Genomic DNA, 16,395 nt, shown 5'->3' on the forward strand with positions numbered 1-16,395 from the left:
TTTTGCACATTGGTTGTTTGTCCATCCTGTGGGTGCAGTGTTTCATTGATTCTACTGTGTTTCTTGTATTTACTGAGAATACCCACAAGAAAATGAATTGCAGGATTGTATACGGTGTCATACTTGTACTTTGATAATTAATCAAACTATTGAGTACAGGAGAGGCCTAATTTGGAGTATCGTGTGCAGTTTTGGTCACCTACCTACAAAGAGAACAGGGAAAATTTACAAGGATGTTGCCAGGTTTGGAGGATCTGAGTTACAAGGAAAGGTTGAATAGGTTAGGACTCTATTCCTTGTAACATAGTAGAGAGGAATTTTGATAGTCCTTCTGGAAATGCCAGCAATGAAGAAAGATATCACTCTCTTAAAGGGGAAGTCAGTGACTGGTGGGGGGAGGGAGAGAGAGAGAAAGAGGTTAGAGTAACTGGGCAACACAAAATTACCAGGGGTATAGATTGGATAAATGCAAGCAGGCTTTTTCCACTGAGGTTGGATGAGATTATAACTAGAGGTCATGGGTTAAGGATGAAGGGTGAGAAGTTTAAGGGGAACATGAGGGGAAACTTCTCCACTCAAAAGAGTCGCGAGTGCGTGGAACAGGCAGCCAGTGCAAGTGGTGCATGCAAACTTGAATTCAACATAAGGGATAAGGTGCCACACGAGGCTACTTAACAAGATAAAATCCTATGGCGTTACAGGAAAGATACTGGCATGGATAGAAGAATAGCCGACAGGCAGGAAGCAGCAAGTGGAAACAAAGGAGGCCTTTTACTGATTGGCTGCCAGTGACCACTGGTGTTCCTCGGAGGTCAGTATTGGGACCACTACTTTTCACATTGTCAATGATTTGGATAATGGAACTGATGCCTTTTTGGCAGCTTGCGAATGATATGAAGATAGGTGGAAGGGTAGGTAGTGCTGAAGAAACAGTAAGATTGCAGCAGGACTTAGATAGATTGGAAGAACAGGCAAAAAAAGTGGCAGTAGGAACACAGTGTTGGGAAATGTATGATAATGCATTTTGGTAAAAGGAACCATAGTGCAAACTATTATCTAAATGGGGAGGCGGAGAAGTTTCAAACAGAGGTGCAGAAGGACTTGTGCAAGACTCCCAGGTTACTTTACAGATTGAGCCTGTGGTAAAGGCGGCAAATGCAATTTTGGCACTTATTTCAAGGGGAATAGAATATAAAAGCAAGGAAATAATGCTGAGGCTTTATAAGACGCAAGTCAAGCTGCACTTGAAGTATGGTCAACAGTTTTGGTGTCCATACCTCAGAAAGGATATGCTGTCATTGGAGAGAGTGCAGTGGAGGTTCATGTGGATGATCCCAGGAATTAAGGGGTTAACATATGAGGAGCATTTGGCAGCTTTGGTCTTGTACTCACAGGAATTTAGAAGAATGGGGGGGGGGGTGGAAATCTCATTGAAACCTACCAAATGTTGAAAGGACTAGATAGGGTGGATGGTGAGAGGATGTTTCCCATAGTGGGGGTATCCAGAACTAGAGAACATAGCCTCAAAATTGAGGGGGGGGGGGACCTTCTGGAAAAGAGGCAAGGAGAAATTTTTTTAGCCAGGGAGTAGCGAATCTGTGGAATACTCTGCCACAGACTCCAGCAGAGGCTATGTCTGTAGGTACAAGCATCTTTGTACAAGCATACCTTGGTCCTTTTAAATATCCCTCTATCAAGTCTGTTACCATTTAAAAAAAACTCCATTTCTTTTCTAACCCAGACAATGAGTTCATTTTCCCAAATTTACCATGTTTTTGCCCCCTCAACTTGTCTATATGCCCAGGAACCTCTTTTTATCCCCGTCTCATGAGAAATTTATCTTCAATGCAGTACATTGTAGAGCCTACATAGAGGATTAAAGAAAGCATTGTCGACACTTTGTAAATATGGAATTGTCCTTTGATATTTAGCACATAAAGTTTCGCAACAGCCAGATTTTTCGACCAAAGGCGTCTCCATATGATGCCTGCTGTGCCTTGTTTTGTCGAAAAAAGAAGCAGGTTCAAATCCACCAGTAATTTCTCCAGTGAGTTCATTCACTCAACAACATTTGGTGTCGGGGTGGGATATCTTTGTGCAACCCATCATGTGGCCAGCAATCTTAGCAGTTTAAGTGGGTGAATATTTTTAAAATTAGTACTCACTTGGATCTATCTGGGATGGTGGTAAACACAGTATCATGAACATGGAGAGATGAACCAGTAGATATAAGTAGTGAGCATGCGTGCATTTGTGTTTATGCAAGAGATGAAAGTGTATGTTAATTTGGTGAGATGGAGCCACTATTTGCAAAGGCTGGTTACTGACAGTCTGGGACGCCAGTGTGGGGGTGCGTTTACTTTTTCCCGGAAGCTGCACTTGAGTGTATACATTTCACAAGTGTGTTGCAAAGGAATACAGCAGGCATCAGATGCTCGACAGTGGCAGATGGCAGAGTACATACTATGTGGTTTTAGGTACGTGCTGTTTAGCTGGTACCCGCCATTTATATTTTGTGTAGTGTGGGAATTAGCGTGGAGATAGTTCAAGAAGTTTACCCAGATACATCCGTCAGGATGGCACCTATAAAGGTCAAGCAACGTCAGGTTGAGAACCCTGATGATGTGAGCCAGCCCTCAACTCTGATTTCAACCATTCATCAGCCCTTCACCCTCGGGGAAAACAGCATTTCCTCACTTAAAGTTGCATGTGGGAATTTGGAATTCCCACACAAGCTCAAGGAAATAGTTGAAATTCACCAGATGCACCCTAAAGATATACATATGTCGGTAAAAGCAAAGTGCCCAAGGAATATGTGGGACAGTATGGCCCAGGGGATGCAGGATGGTACATGGGCAACTTCTGGAAATGCCAGCAATGAAAAAAGATATCATTCTTTTAAAGGGGAAGTGAGACAGTGACTTGGGGGGGGGCGGGGGTGAGAGTAATTAGGGAACAATAATGTCAGTGATTCAAAGAGCTGAAGAGACACCCATGGATTATGCAGAATGCAAATATCGAGCATATGAGGAGTATTCAGGGTTGGATAATCCAGGGAGGGACTACCATGTCTTCTTGAAAATGATGAAGGGCTGAGCTTACCAGGAAGTTTTAGATTTAGCATAACGGTGGGGTCGACCTACTCTGCAATAAGTTTTGTGGGCCAGTGCGATACACCAAAGAAAGTGCAAGAGAAATCGCTAACTGCTAGAATAGACGTGGTGGTAGACACAGCATCATGAACATGGAGAGATGAACCGGTAGGTATAAGTAGTGAGCATTCGTGCATGTGTGTTTATGCAACAGACAAAAGTGTATGTTGAAGGAGTCACACAGCAGAAACGCAATCCCTCACCCCATTGGCACCCTGTCTGACGGTCGATCAGATCATCGAGCTGGTGAGGACAGTTTCTAGGTCAGAAAAAGATGTGGCGGCAGCCCCCACCGCCAGAACTGATGGCCTGTGAATGTACACAACAGCATTGTTAAAGGGCCAGCAATGCGATACATTAGTTGATATGAGTGCAACAGCAGCTCTGAAACAGCACCTTTTAAGGTTGAGACCAGGTTCAAACAGGGGTGCATCGTTCCCCAATTCTGTTTGCCATTTTCATTACAACCATTCTTCACCTGAGATTCCAAGACCTCCTACAAGGAGTCCAGATTCTCTATCAGATAGATGGGGGGGGGGGGGGGGCTCTTTAACCTCAACAGGTTCAAGGCAAAGAGCAAGGTGTCAACTACTTCCATCATGGAGCTCCAATATACAGGACACGATCATAGCTCACTCTGAGGAGGATCTGCAGTGCATAATAGATGCTTTTGCCGGAGCATACAGGCTCCTGGGACTTAATCTAAACATCAGGAAAACCCAACTCCTGTACCAGTCTGCTCCAAATCAAGTTCCTGAACCCAAGTTGACAACATCCCTCTGGAGAGCACTGATCATTTCCCATTATCTTCACAGCCTTCTTGACCCTGAAATGTATCACAGAACTGGCTGTGCAAGTGGAGCTTCTGCCAGGCTGAGAAAGATTGCTTTTGAAGATCAGGATATCAAGACCAACACTGAGCTTCTGGTCTATAAAGCTATAGTCCTCCCCTCTTTGCTATATGGAGTGTAGTCATGGACAACATACAGCAGGCACACAAAATCCCCAGTAACTTGCCATCAAAGCTGCCTCCGAAAGATGCTGAGAGTTAGCTGGAAGAACAGGTACACTAACTCCAGCATCCTGGAGGAAGCTAACATTAATTCCATTGTCACAATCGTGACTCAACACCAATTGTGATGGGTATGCCTGATTCCCACCCCCCAAAACAATTCCTGTTCAGCCAGCTCAAGGATGCAAAATGCACTCCTGGAGGGCAGTAAAAGCTGTTCAAGGACAATATAAAGACCCACCTGAGGAAAGTGCCACATCAACACGAATGAATTGGAGAAATAAGCACAGGATAGGAAAAGCTGGAGGAGGACGGTCTATGAGGGGACTGCATAGCTTGAAGAATAACTCCACCATGCCGTTGAGATTAAGAGGCTTCAACGTAAAGAGACTGGGAAAGGCCTAACCAGCTATTTCCACCACCACTTCAATAACCTACACCTGCCTACACTGCAATAGGACTTGTGGATCATGGATCAGCCTCTTCAGTCATGTCCAGAGCCACAAGTGACCAGATCAGCCACCAGAAGAATCATACTCGACTAGGAGTAATCGCTGATGATGATGATGCTAGTTGACTCAAGGGCACTAGTATCAATAAATGACCCACAATTGCCAACAACCGGATAGGCCGTTTATATTACTGGTGTGGGAGGAAAAAAGAGTGAAAGCAGAAAGAAGTGAGTCACAAATACTCAAAATCGGTTGAGAGCAGCTTCCAGTGTATTTCTGGGTCCGTCCAAATAATGATGGTACTATTCTTGGACTAAACATCCCAAGGGAAGCAGGAGCCATTATAGATCAGGAAAGGGAGAAATAATATGGACAAGCCAGGTGCAGCGAATACATACAGCCACAGAACACAACACCACCAGTGTAGACACACTGACAGCTGTTCAGGGTATAGTGAAGGAACTAAAACACCAGGGGATACTCAGAAAATGCGTTAACTAACTCGCCTGTAAAGAAGCCTGATGGATCATATCAGTTAACAATAGATTATACCGCCCTTAATAAGACCACAATGATATTTCATACCATTGTGGCGACTCCTGCAACAATCCTGAAAGCCCGTCTCCAGGACAATGTTTTTTCTGTCCTGCATATCGCTAATGGATTTTGGGGGCTCCTCTTAGCACCCAAGTCCCAAGACAGATTTGCCTTCACCTTGGGTGGGCAGCAGTATATCCGGACCAGACTCGCCCAGGGATTCCACAATAGCCCAGCCATTCTTCATAAGGTCATGGCGCAGACTTTGGAAAAGCTCAATATAATGCCCTACCAGTCAACCATCTTGCAATATGTAGATAATCTAATTGCTTCGAAAGATGAAGCAGGTCATTTAGGGGCAAAAGCCATTGTCATAGAGATACTACAAGATGAGGGGTTTAAAGTCAGTCCACATAAGGTTAGAGAGGAAAGGAAAGTTACAGTACCGAGACTACACCATTTCCCAGGGGAGGAAGGACATGTCAGGACATTTTGGCAATCAGCTTCATGCCCTCCCAGTAAACGTAAGGGGAGTGAGGAAGGCGAAGGGTATATTCAAACATGGCCATAATTTCTTACAGGGTTCTCAGCACTAGTGACTCTGATACAGGCCTTGATTAAAGGAAGGAAGCCCCCGGGAGGAATGAAGGCAAGGCCAGATCAGGAAAAGGCTTTTACAGAGATGAAGATAGCCCTGGTCTCTGCACCCAAGCAAGGATCACCAGATGTGGCTTTCACCCTTTCACCAACACTGCAGCAATGAGGGAGCTACTACCACACAGTAGTGATGCAGGACCATGGGAACACAAGTCAGAGGCCTATCACTCAAAGAAATTGACAGCAGGACTTCCCTGCTGCGAGGCAGCTTTAGAATTTACCATGTGAGCAGTGTGGGTAAATGAGCCTGTTGTCATTATGGGACAACTCATACTACACACATCATACCATTGCAGAGCTCCTGAATACTGGGAAGCTGAGAGAAGTCATCGACAGCAGAAGGGCAGGTATTCAGCATGCACACCTAATACAACAACTGCTGAAAGCAGCGAGTCTGCCAGCAGAGGTGGCGGTATTTAAAGTTAAAACTCACCAGAAAGGAGAGAGTGAGGAGCAGAAAGGAAGAGTGGGCAGATATTACTGCAAAGAAGGCAGCAAAGGAACAAAAGGCAATTGAAACTGCAAGTGTGCAAGAAGAAGTGACAGAAGCCAGTTTAGTAAAATTATATGAAAAGGTGAAGGCAGAAGAGAAGGAGAAATGGAGGAGAAAGAGAACAAAGGAGGAATGGGAGCTGGACACACGGGGAGGAAGGAGTCACGGTGGCCCCACCATTATTATGTAGATACTGCTGAAGTTATATCATGGGGAGATACATCAGGGAAGGCAAAGCATGATCATTACCCTCTGGCATAACCCCAGTTAGGGCATAAAGCTACAGATGGCAAATCAACCACAGCCGAGGGGACCCTAGGAAAACATCCAAATGGACTTCACAAGGCCCCTGCAAAAAGCATAAGAAAAGCTACTGTCTAGTATGGATCACTTCACCCAGTGGGTAGAGGCTTTACCAGCAAGAGACTGCACCACTGCCCGCATTCTAGTTCAGGAAATTCCCCCCAGGGTGGGGAACTCCATTTCAGGTGGACTGATATGGGAGCACATTTCACAGGGAAGGAAACGTTCAAAGTTCATTTATTATCAACGTATGCATACATTATACAACCTTGAGATTTGTCTCCTTACAGGCAGCCACGAAATAAAAGAAACCCAAAAACAATGCCATATACATGAAAAAAAAGACTGTAACAACTAGTGTGCAGAGAATAAAAAAAACACATCATGTCCACAAAATAAAATAACCCATAAAGACCAAATATGCAATAAACAATATCATGCAAACAGTAACCGCAAGCAAACAGTGTTTCTGAACTGAAGACTGCAAGAGTCACATAGTTCAGCGCAGAGCCAAGTAACATCACAGCTCCACGATGTTAATCGGCCTGTAGCTCGCCTTGGGCCCCGACAGCCTGATCTTTCCAAAACCTTGACCTTTTCAATCTGGCCCATCACTTAACTCTCCATCTGAACATTGGGTATTGCCACTTTTGAGCAGAGATCTGAACCGGCCCATACCTTGGCTGGGGCCATGACACCCTGACCTTTTCAATCTGGCCTGGCACTATACAACTCACCTTCTTATTGCCCCCACCGATACAGCAGGGGATCAAGTGTACCGATTATCCGTATAATGACATAGAACCTAAGAGATGAACACCAGACCTGACCACAGTTGATGGAAGCGCACCCACAGGAAACACGAAGGCAGAAGACACTGACAGCGCAAGAGAAACCCATGGTACTCTTAATGAAGGCTGCTTTCTGGAGGTAGGTGATTAGTTGATTAGTATGGAATAGGAAAGACATTGGAGAAAATAGATAGGGAAGGGTTTAAGTTAAAGTAGAGACAGCAGCTTCCACAATTTCAATAGCATGGCAGACTCAGCCTGAATGAGGAGTGAATACGAACGAAATGGGACCTTTCAGCACTCAGGCCAGTGATCGATTGGACAGTTTGGAAGGGGGTATCACCAGGAAAAGAACCTTGCAGTCATTCAAATAGAGACCACCCCAACCCCTTCCTGTACATCGATGAGAGGGCCTGCGAGGCATATGCGCTAACCTTGCTGGTGCTCCCAGAAAGAGTTTTAGCTACCAGAGAATGAAGAGGTGAAGAGGAGGAATGTGGTTGAGCTGGAATCAGCCTGCAGGGGAACAGCCAACAAGCATACACAGACACATTTTGAAAGACTGTTGTTCAAATTTCTGTAACAATTTCTCTACTTAGCATTTTGTAGACAGCAATTAGGGATGATAGGGTAAACGTGGATATACATAAAATAATTGGGGGGGGGCGGATTCTGAGGCAGGGCATTTCTGCTGCCTAGTTGAATAAATCCTCCTAAGATTGGCCTTTCCAGGTACAAAATTTATTTTTGTTCAGGATGGCCAGGAGGAGGGACTGTTAGAGTGATATTTCTGATTTTGCACATTTACATTCAGCAAATGACTGTCCACCAGTCTTCATGTAAATTATGGATTTAATTTGGTGTGCAGCTCTGAACAATGGGTTTCTAAAAGCCGTGAATCCCACACCAGACAATGCTGATTAAAATTCAGTTAGATGTCTGTAGTGTGGGTGTGAATCGTGAGATGTTAAGTTTGTACGTAGTTTCAAAGAAACATTGTTGACACTTTGTAAAAATGTAAAAATGATGTATAGCACACAATATTTTGAGCCAGCCAGACCTTTCGACCAAAAGCATCTCCATATGATGCCTGCTGTATCTTGTTTTGTCAAATAAAGAAGATGCTTCATATCTACCAGTAATTTTCTCCAGTGAATTCATTCATACAACAACAGGGGGTAATGTCCAGGATGAACTAGGTAAACAAGCCAAGAGATGAGTAGGAGAGTCTATCACAATCAAAAAAAGGGAGCCCATGAGAAAGAGGAACAAGACATTATTACCAAAAGAGATAGAGGATAACGTTAAATTGAAAGTAGATACACAGTGGAAAGGACTTGTGGAAGAGCAGAGGACTGGGAAATTTTTAGGATTCATCTTAGACAAAAAGACTCAATAAAGGGAGAAAATTAATTAATTGTGACAGAAAATTTGCAGCTGCCATATTATAAAAATAAGAAAAGGGCAGCCAAGTGTGGATTCTCCAGAAAACAAGGCTGATCAATTATTAAAAAGCAAAAAAAAATTACATTTGTTGAACACTTTTTTTGTAGCAATTTTCACTGTGGAAGTTGTTGTTAGCATCCCCAGGATACACACAGGCCATTTTGAAGTATCTAATAGAACTTCCAGTTACAAATAATAAAGTTTTGGAGAAACGAAAGGGGAGGGGAAGAAGAAAAGGAGGCTAAAGGCAGGTAAGTCATCAAGACCCAATAGAATGCACACTGGTGGGAAGCACCATCAGTTGTAACTTTTCCTAACTTAATCAACTCCAGGTGGTTATCAGAGTATTAGAAAACAACAAATGAAAAAATACAAAGCCCTTGCAACACACACAAAATGCTGGAGGAACTCAGCAGGCTAACCCCAACATGTGTGCATGTGTAAAGCTCTTGTTCAAAAAAGGAGAAAAGCAGAAGGCAAGGCTTGCTAGTTTAATGGCTATTATTGGCAAGATACCAAAGTCAATAATCAAAGCAGAAATCACTTATTTAGGAAAAATGAATATAATTAAACACAGTCAATGTGGTTTTGTGCAAGGTTAGTCACATTTAACTAGTTTGCAGGAATTCTTTGGTGATGTAACAGGGAGGTTTGAGAGAGGGTATTTCAACTTCCAAAAGACATTTGACAAGGTGCCACAAAGCAAGTTGGCACAAAGCCAAAAGCTCGCGTACCAGAGGAAGTGTGTTACACCTGACCCCTCCTGGTTGGGGTCGACCATGGATATTGCATCCTAGCCTCCTACGTGATACATAAGCCAGGGCAGTATGATATGGAGAGAAAGCTGTTGCACATGCAGGAGGCTCCCACTCTCCATGCAACTGATGAACCCAAAGGAATGGCAGAGACTGACAGAGTTTGACACCAGCAGCATTGCAGGAGTTGTTAATCAGCGTTGAGCTCCAGCTCCAGATTTTCCCACCCCAGTGGGTATTACCACAAAGCAGCAGAGATTTCCTTCATAGATGAGCTGCTAACCATAGCTGATGAGCCACATCTGCCCAAAGCGACTGGTTTTAAGGCATCAGTAACCTGCCTTTCCCCTTCTCCTGTCAGTAGAAACAGTTCCAGTGGGTTCAGTAGCTAAGTCACACATGAAGGTCAGGAATTGAACTGAAGGTTACAATGAATTGAAAACTGGCTATCGCATCAAAAACAGCTGGAATAAATTGGTCCTTTTCAGACAGGAATGCAGTAACTTGTGAAGTACCACAGAGATCAGTTCTTGACCCTGCATTTGTTCGTTATTTACATTATTGACCTGGAGAAAGGAACCATACAAGGTTTCCAAATTTGCTGCTGATGCAAAAGTAGGAAGAAAGCCCTGCTGTGGTTCTGCAATGGGATATGGATAAACTAAGTGAGTGAGCAAAAGACAAGCAAATGGAGTTTCATGTGGGGAAATACATGGTCATGTGCTCAGTAAATCAAAAGGCAAAGCTGGTGAAGCACAGAGGAATCTAAGACACCAAAAGCTAACAGACAGGTCCAACAAGTAGTTAGGAAGCCAAACATTATTTTAGACTTCATTGCAGAAGAATTGGAGATTAAAAAAACAAGTAGGCTTTGTTGTTATTGTATAGTGTACTAATGAAGTCTCACATGAAATAGATTTGGTCCCTATCAAGCCAGAAAAAATAGCAAAATTGGAAGCAGTACAAAGCACATTTACCAGCTAATTCATGGAATGAAAGAGCTATTACCAAGAGATGAAATAATTTGGACTATTCCTTAGAGTTTCAAAGAACAAGGAGTTACCTTGTTCAAATATGCATTATTCCAACCATTGAGCACATCTACATGAAATGCTGTTGTAAGAAAGCTGCAACCGTCATTAAAGATCCCCACCAGCTAGGCCATACTCTTTTCTCACTGCTGCCATCAGGTAGAAGGTACAGGAGCCTCACCAGGTTCAACAACAATTACTACCCTACAACCATTGGGCTTCAGAACAAAAGGGGATAACTACACTTAATTGCCCATCCATTGAGATGTTCCCACAATCAATGATCTCAATTTAATGACTCTTTCTTGTTATCTAACGTTCTCGTTAGTTATTACTATTTATTTATATTTGCATTTGCAGTTTCTTGTCTTCTACACCCTGGTTGATCTTTCACTGATTCTGTTATAGTTACTATTCTATAGATTTGCTGAGTATGCCCGCAGGAAAATGAATCTCAGGATTGTTTACGGTGACATATACATACATTGATAATAAAATTTACTTTGAACTTTGACTCAACAGATGCTTAACAGAGTAGATGTTAGGCTATTTTCACTAGTGGGAGAATCTTGGAGAATACAAATAGTAATTTAACCGATTTAAAACTCATGTAAATATCTTCTCGCAATTGCTGGAGAACCTCTGGAATTGTTTGCCTCAGAGGTTGGATCATAAAAATTATTTAAAGTGGTATTGGATAAATATTTGATAAATTGAAGAGAGAGCATGAAGCAAAGGTGCAGAAATGGAGTTAAGACCAGCAATAATCTTATTAAATATTGGAGTAGGCATGAAATGCTTGAGGGCCTAGTTCCACTCCATTTTTTTCACACAATCTATTTTCATTATCACTGGTTTGTTTTCATATTTCAAATTCCTTTTTAGTTCTCCTTTGCCAAGTTTTTCAATGCTCCCTATCCTCAGGTTTATAGTCATTTCTGTTATTTGACTTTTAGAAAAAGGTGATGTGGCAGAGTTGATTAAAAAGTGGTCTTACAAACTGGTCACCCCTCTCTCTATTGTTGATTGGTAGAATTAACTCTTATTAAAATGAATATCCTGCCTAAATTTATATACCTTTCTCAGGCCTTACTTGTTTTTATTCTCAAGTCCTTTTTTGATTCTCGATTCAATTCTATCTTCGTACATATAGAAAAACATTCTCGATGAAAGTGAACTTTTTGAAAATTCACTTTCAAAAAATTAAAAAGAATGTAGGTTTAGCTTTACCAAATTTTAGGTTTTATTACTGGGCAGTCAATATACGAAATCTTACGTTTTGGTCATATTACTTTGATCGTGAGGACTGCCCAGTATGGATCTCTTTAGAAGCTAACTCTGTTAAAAAAAAATTCTATTATTTCTCTTCTTGGATCCTCACTTCCTTTACTTTTAAACTAACTAACAATTTGGTAATTAAACATTATTTGAGGATCTGGTTATAATTTCGAAAATACTTTGGTTTATTGAGATTTTCTCTTTCTAGTCCCATTTTTTCTAATTTTTTTTTAAACCTTCTATGACCAATGTAGTTTTTAAAGAATGGGATAGATTGGGTATTAAATGCTTCCAGGATCTGTTTGTGGAAGAAGCCTCTTTTCGTTTGAGCAACTGTCAGCTAAATATAGCTTTACCAAAAACCCATTTTTTCGATATCAAATCAGAGACTTTCTGCAATCTCAATTACATACATTTCCTATGAGTCCTGATAAGAACTTATTACATGTAATTTCTAATTTGAAACCTTTTTATAAAGGCTCAATATCCAATATTTATGGCATGTTGTTGGTAATAAGTGAGGCTCCTTTAGACAAAATTGAAAATGCCTAGGAACAAGATATACAGATTTCAATTTCTGAGGAGACTTGGAATGAAATTTTTAAATTGCTTAACACTTCATTACTATGTTCTCACCACTCCCTCCTACAATTTAAAGTGGTACACAGGGCCCACATGTCCAAAGACAAGCCATTTTGTTTTTATCCAGATATATCTCCATATTTGAATAGATGTAACAATGGAGAGGCTTCACTAATCCATATGTTTCAGACATGCCCGAGTCTTGAAAAATACTGGAAGTATTCCAAACTTTTTCTGTACTTTTTAAAGTAAATTTTAAGCCTAACCCTTTGACTGCACCGTTTGGTATTGTTGGAGACAAAAGCATAACTTTGGAGGCATCTGATTGGCATATATTGGCTTTTATTTCTCTTATAGCTAGGAGGGCTGCGTTGCTTAAATGGAAGGATGTTGTTCCGCCTACTCATGCTCAATGGTTACGTGATGTTATGTCATGCTTAAATTCAGAGAAGATCCGTTGTTCAATTTCTGATCCTAACCAACACTTTCAAACATTGTGCGGATCATTTTTGAACTACATTCATAATCTTTGATTTGGTGTTAAAGTACAGATGTTGGCTAATAACATAAATCACCATGTGATAAGGATTTTTTTCCATCTTTCTTTCTTTCCCAAACAGCTTCAATCTTGGTAGTGGGTTTAGATTCTTTTTTTATAATAAAATTATTACAATTCAAATTACAATTTAACGTACATATTTGATAATGAATGTAGGGTACTGCAATTGCATTTAAATATAATGTATTTGGAACTATTCTATCTTTTTTTGATTCATAATATATATCCTCATGTACTCTGTATTCTTCTATGTGAAAATTAATAAACATTGAAAAAGAATTAAAAAGTGGTCTTAAGTCACATTTAAGGAATAATGACAAATTTCAAAAACAAAAGATCCTTTTAATCTTAAAACCAAACATGCTTCATTTATGATTGGCAAGAGAAATTAAAGACAAAGGAAGAAACTTTAAATTTCTTCATTATTAAGGTTGGCAACCTCATGCCTTTATATTTTCCTTCATAAAGATTTAAGACCCAAATTATGCACGGAGTTACATCACTTTCAAACTCAATATCCTACTTTCCTCAAAAAGCTGTTTGATTACAAGATTATCAATTAAGCTTTTCTCACTACCTAAACAAACTCCAAAATTGCATTCTTCTTAGTTGGTTCCTCACCATACTACTCTAGAGAACAATCTTGTATATATTCCACCAATTAAGCCTCCACCTTAGTACTGTTGATTTGATGAATTCAGTCCACATACAGTACATGGATTAAAGTTCTCATGGTTACTGTATCACGCATACCTAATTTATACTGATTTGTCCCGCCCAAAATCGCAAACTACTACTTGAAGACTTATAATGTCTGCCAATTATGAACGTTGCCATTTCTTACTCTGTTCCAAACTGATTTATAGTTCTACATCATAACCTGCAGAGTCCAGAAAATTTATCACATTGAGCTCTTCCTTTATCAATTCCGCCTCATCACCTGTACCTTTTCTAAAAGTCAAATATCACTGAACATTCAGCTCCCATCTTTTCCAAAATAGAATTAGGGTCATAACATTAATTCATCTTTCCTGCTGCAAATACACTGAGTATTAGATATAGTACCTGTCAATTCAACACCTACTACTTTCAGTACTTGGATCCCAAATTTCTACTCGCCTTAGCTTCCCCTATTTTTTTGTCTACTATTTGTCCAACTTTTAATTCCTGCTTTGGGAGTTCCTTCCCAATTTTTTTCTTATTTACTGAGACAGTGCAGAATAGTGCAGAATTCCTTCCTGCCCTTTGAGCTGTGGGAGGGAACCAGAGCACGCAAAGGAAACGCATGTGGTCAGAGGGAGAATTTACAAACTCCTTACTGACGGCAGAGGGAAATAAACCCGGGCTGCTGGTACTGAAAAGCGCTGTTCAAACAACTACGCAACCGTGCCATTCCCAAATTTCCTTGGAGATTCAAACTTCTTGCTTTCGCCTCACTAACAGCACAAAACACCAACCACCCAAGTCCAGAAAATACTGGCTCCAATCCTAACACTCTAGTTAATACCTGTTCTACTTTCTCCATGAACTGTCCCAATGCCTCAAATCTAAAAGCTTCCCACCCGGATATCCCTGTGCAGCCACATATTAGTTACCCTACTTCTGTACTTGTTACATGTGGCATTGAGACTTCTACCATAAAGATCTTGCTTTTGTTAAACCTTTTTCCAAGCTCCCCAGTCTTCATCTTTTTAGCCATCTACATCACTGGTATTATTAAAGTTCACAATCTCTTTTGCAATTCCTTGCAGTCACCCAAACTACTTAACTATTGAAATTATAATAATAAGCAAGCAATAAATATTAAGAGCATGAGATGAAGAGTCCTGGAGAGCGAGTCCACAGGTGGTGGGAACATTTCAATGATGGGGCAAGTGAAGTTGAGTGATGTCATCCCTTTGGTTCAACAGCCTGATGGTTGAAACTACCTGACAGAACAACAACCCCATTTTGTGAACTGTCAAGGAAATCTGGACCAAAAACGTACACACCTCCGGCTCTTGTGCCCATATTCACTTATCAATATTCCTGATTTATCATTCTTGTCTGCCAAGACACACGTCACAAGACAAAGTAAAAGCAGGCCCCATTTGTTCTAATAATGTTAACAGAAAATTGTTCTGGACCAAATGAGTTTCAGTGTACAGCACATTAGCAAATTGCTACCCACAAGCAAAACTGGCAGCTAAAGATGGGTGAAAATGAAGCACAAATACAGCAGTGCATCTGACAAGTCAATGGGGAAAGGAGCCTGGATTGTCTGTTGGTGTGTCGGTGTACAACCTGAGGACCTCCAACCTAAACCAACAATTACGTGGGATATTTCAGCGCAAATTCCAAAGTGGCAGCGAAGTAGCTGAACACTCTCAGCAGCTGTGAAATACTCTGCGTGCACCCAGGGATTCGAGAGGAACGTTTCGGTCTGAACCAAGCCTGCAAAAACAGGAATGCCCCTAAATCGCCAGGGAGCTGCTTAGTCCCACCTCTAGGAGCGGCGTCCGCCCCCAGAGCTGCTCCTCGACCCGGGCGGAGACTACCACCAAGCCCCGGCGCCCGCTGCCGGAGGGCCCGACGCCGCCCTCTTTCCCCGCAGCTCGCCCGCATCCATACCGTGCTTTGGTTGCCGGTGGGACTATCTACGTCTTGACTGGACTGGAACTCAGGCTCAGCCTGGGGCTCCCAGTCGCTCCCCGCCGACACCTGCTCCTCTTCCTCCTGCCTCCCGACCTGATCTGCCATCATCCAGCACACCGCACTGCGCAGCCGCGGCCTCCGTCCTCGGCCCTCGCTCCTCGGTCCACGTTTAAAGGCACAGCGCACTCTGCCCGCGGAAAGATCCCGCCGTGGGTCCACCCTCCAGCCAGTAAACGGTCAAAGTAACCCGTCAGGCTGTTTCCAGTGAGGCCTTGTGTCTGTACTCTCCGGAATTCGTTGCCACAGGCGGCCGTGGAGGTCAAGTCATTGAGTATGTTTAAGGCAAAGGATGATAGATTGTTGATTGTTCAGGGCGTGAAGGGATCGGGGAAGAAGGCAGGAGATTGGGGCTGAGAGGGAAATGGATCAGCCATGATGAAATGACGAATCAGACTTGATGGGCCAAATGGCCTAATTTGCTCCTATATGTTATGGTCTTTATTCCCCAAAAAAAAGCCTTCTGGTTAAAAAGAGAAAGAAATAGGAAATAAAAATATGCATTTGTTCGTTTGTCTATTGCGCAACAAACGAGAACCACTCTAGTCATCCTTGATTCATAGGGGGCTTGACTGGTTTATGGATATACAGATGGAGATGGCTGGAGAGGCCATAAAATCCTCCTGAAGTTCTTTGGCAGTGTAGACAAAAGATAG

The 16,395-nt window shown here is 42.0% G+C and overlaps 1 protein-coding gene across 1 annotated transcript in view; it reads right to left on the reverse strand.

Moving 5' to 3' along the window:
- The window catches only part of snx4 (sorting nexin 4), a 72,671-nt gene extending 56,879 nt beyond the window's left edge, over positions 1 to 15,792 (reverse strand). The window contains exon 1 of the mRNA XM_073047544.1: positions 15,659 to 15,792. Within this exon, the coding sequence (XP_072903645.1) occupies positions 15,659 to 15,790 (132 nt within the window). The 5' untranslated portion in view covers positions 15,791 to 15,792. The remainder of the gene's footprint in view (positions 1 to 15,658) is intronic.
- Between the last annotated feature and the right edge of the window lie 603 nt (positions 15,793 to 16,395).

The sequence above is a fragment of the Hemitrygon akajei genome, chromosome 5 (genome assembly GCF_048418815.1).
Source record: "Hemitrygon akajei chromosome 5, sHemAka1.3, whole genome shotgun sequence".
In the NCBI taxonomy this organism is placed as follows: Eukaryota; Metazoa; Chordata; class Chondrichthyes; order Myliobatiformes; family Dasyatidae; genus Hemitrygon; species Hemitrygon akajei.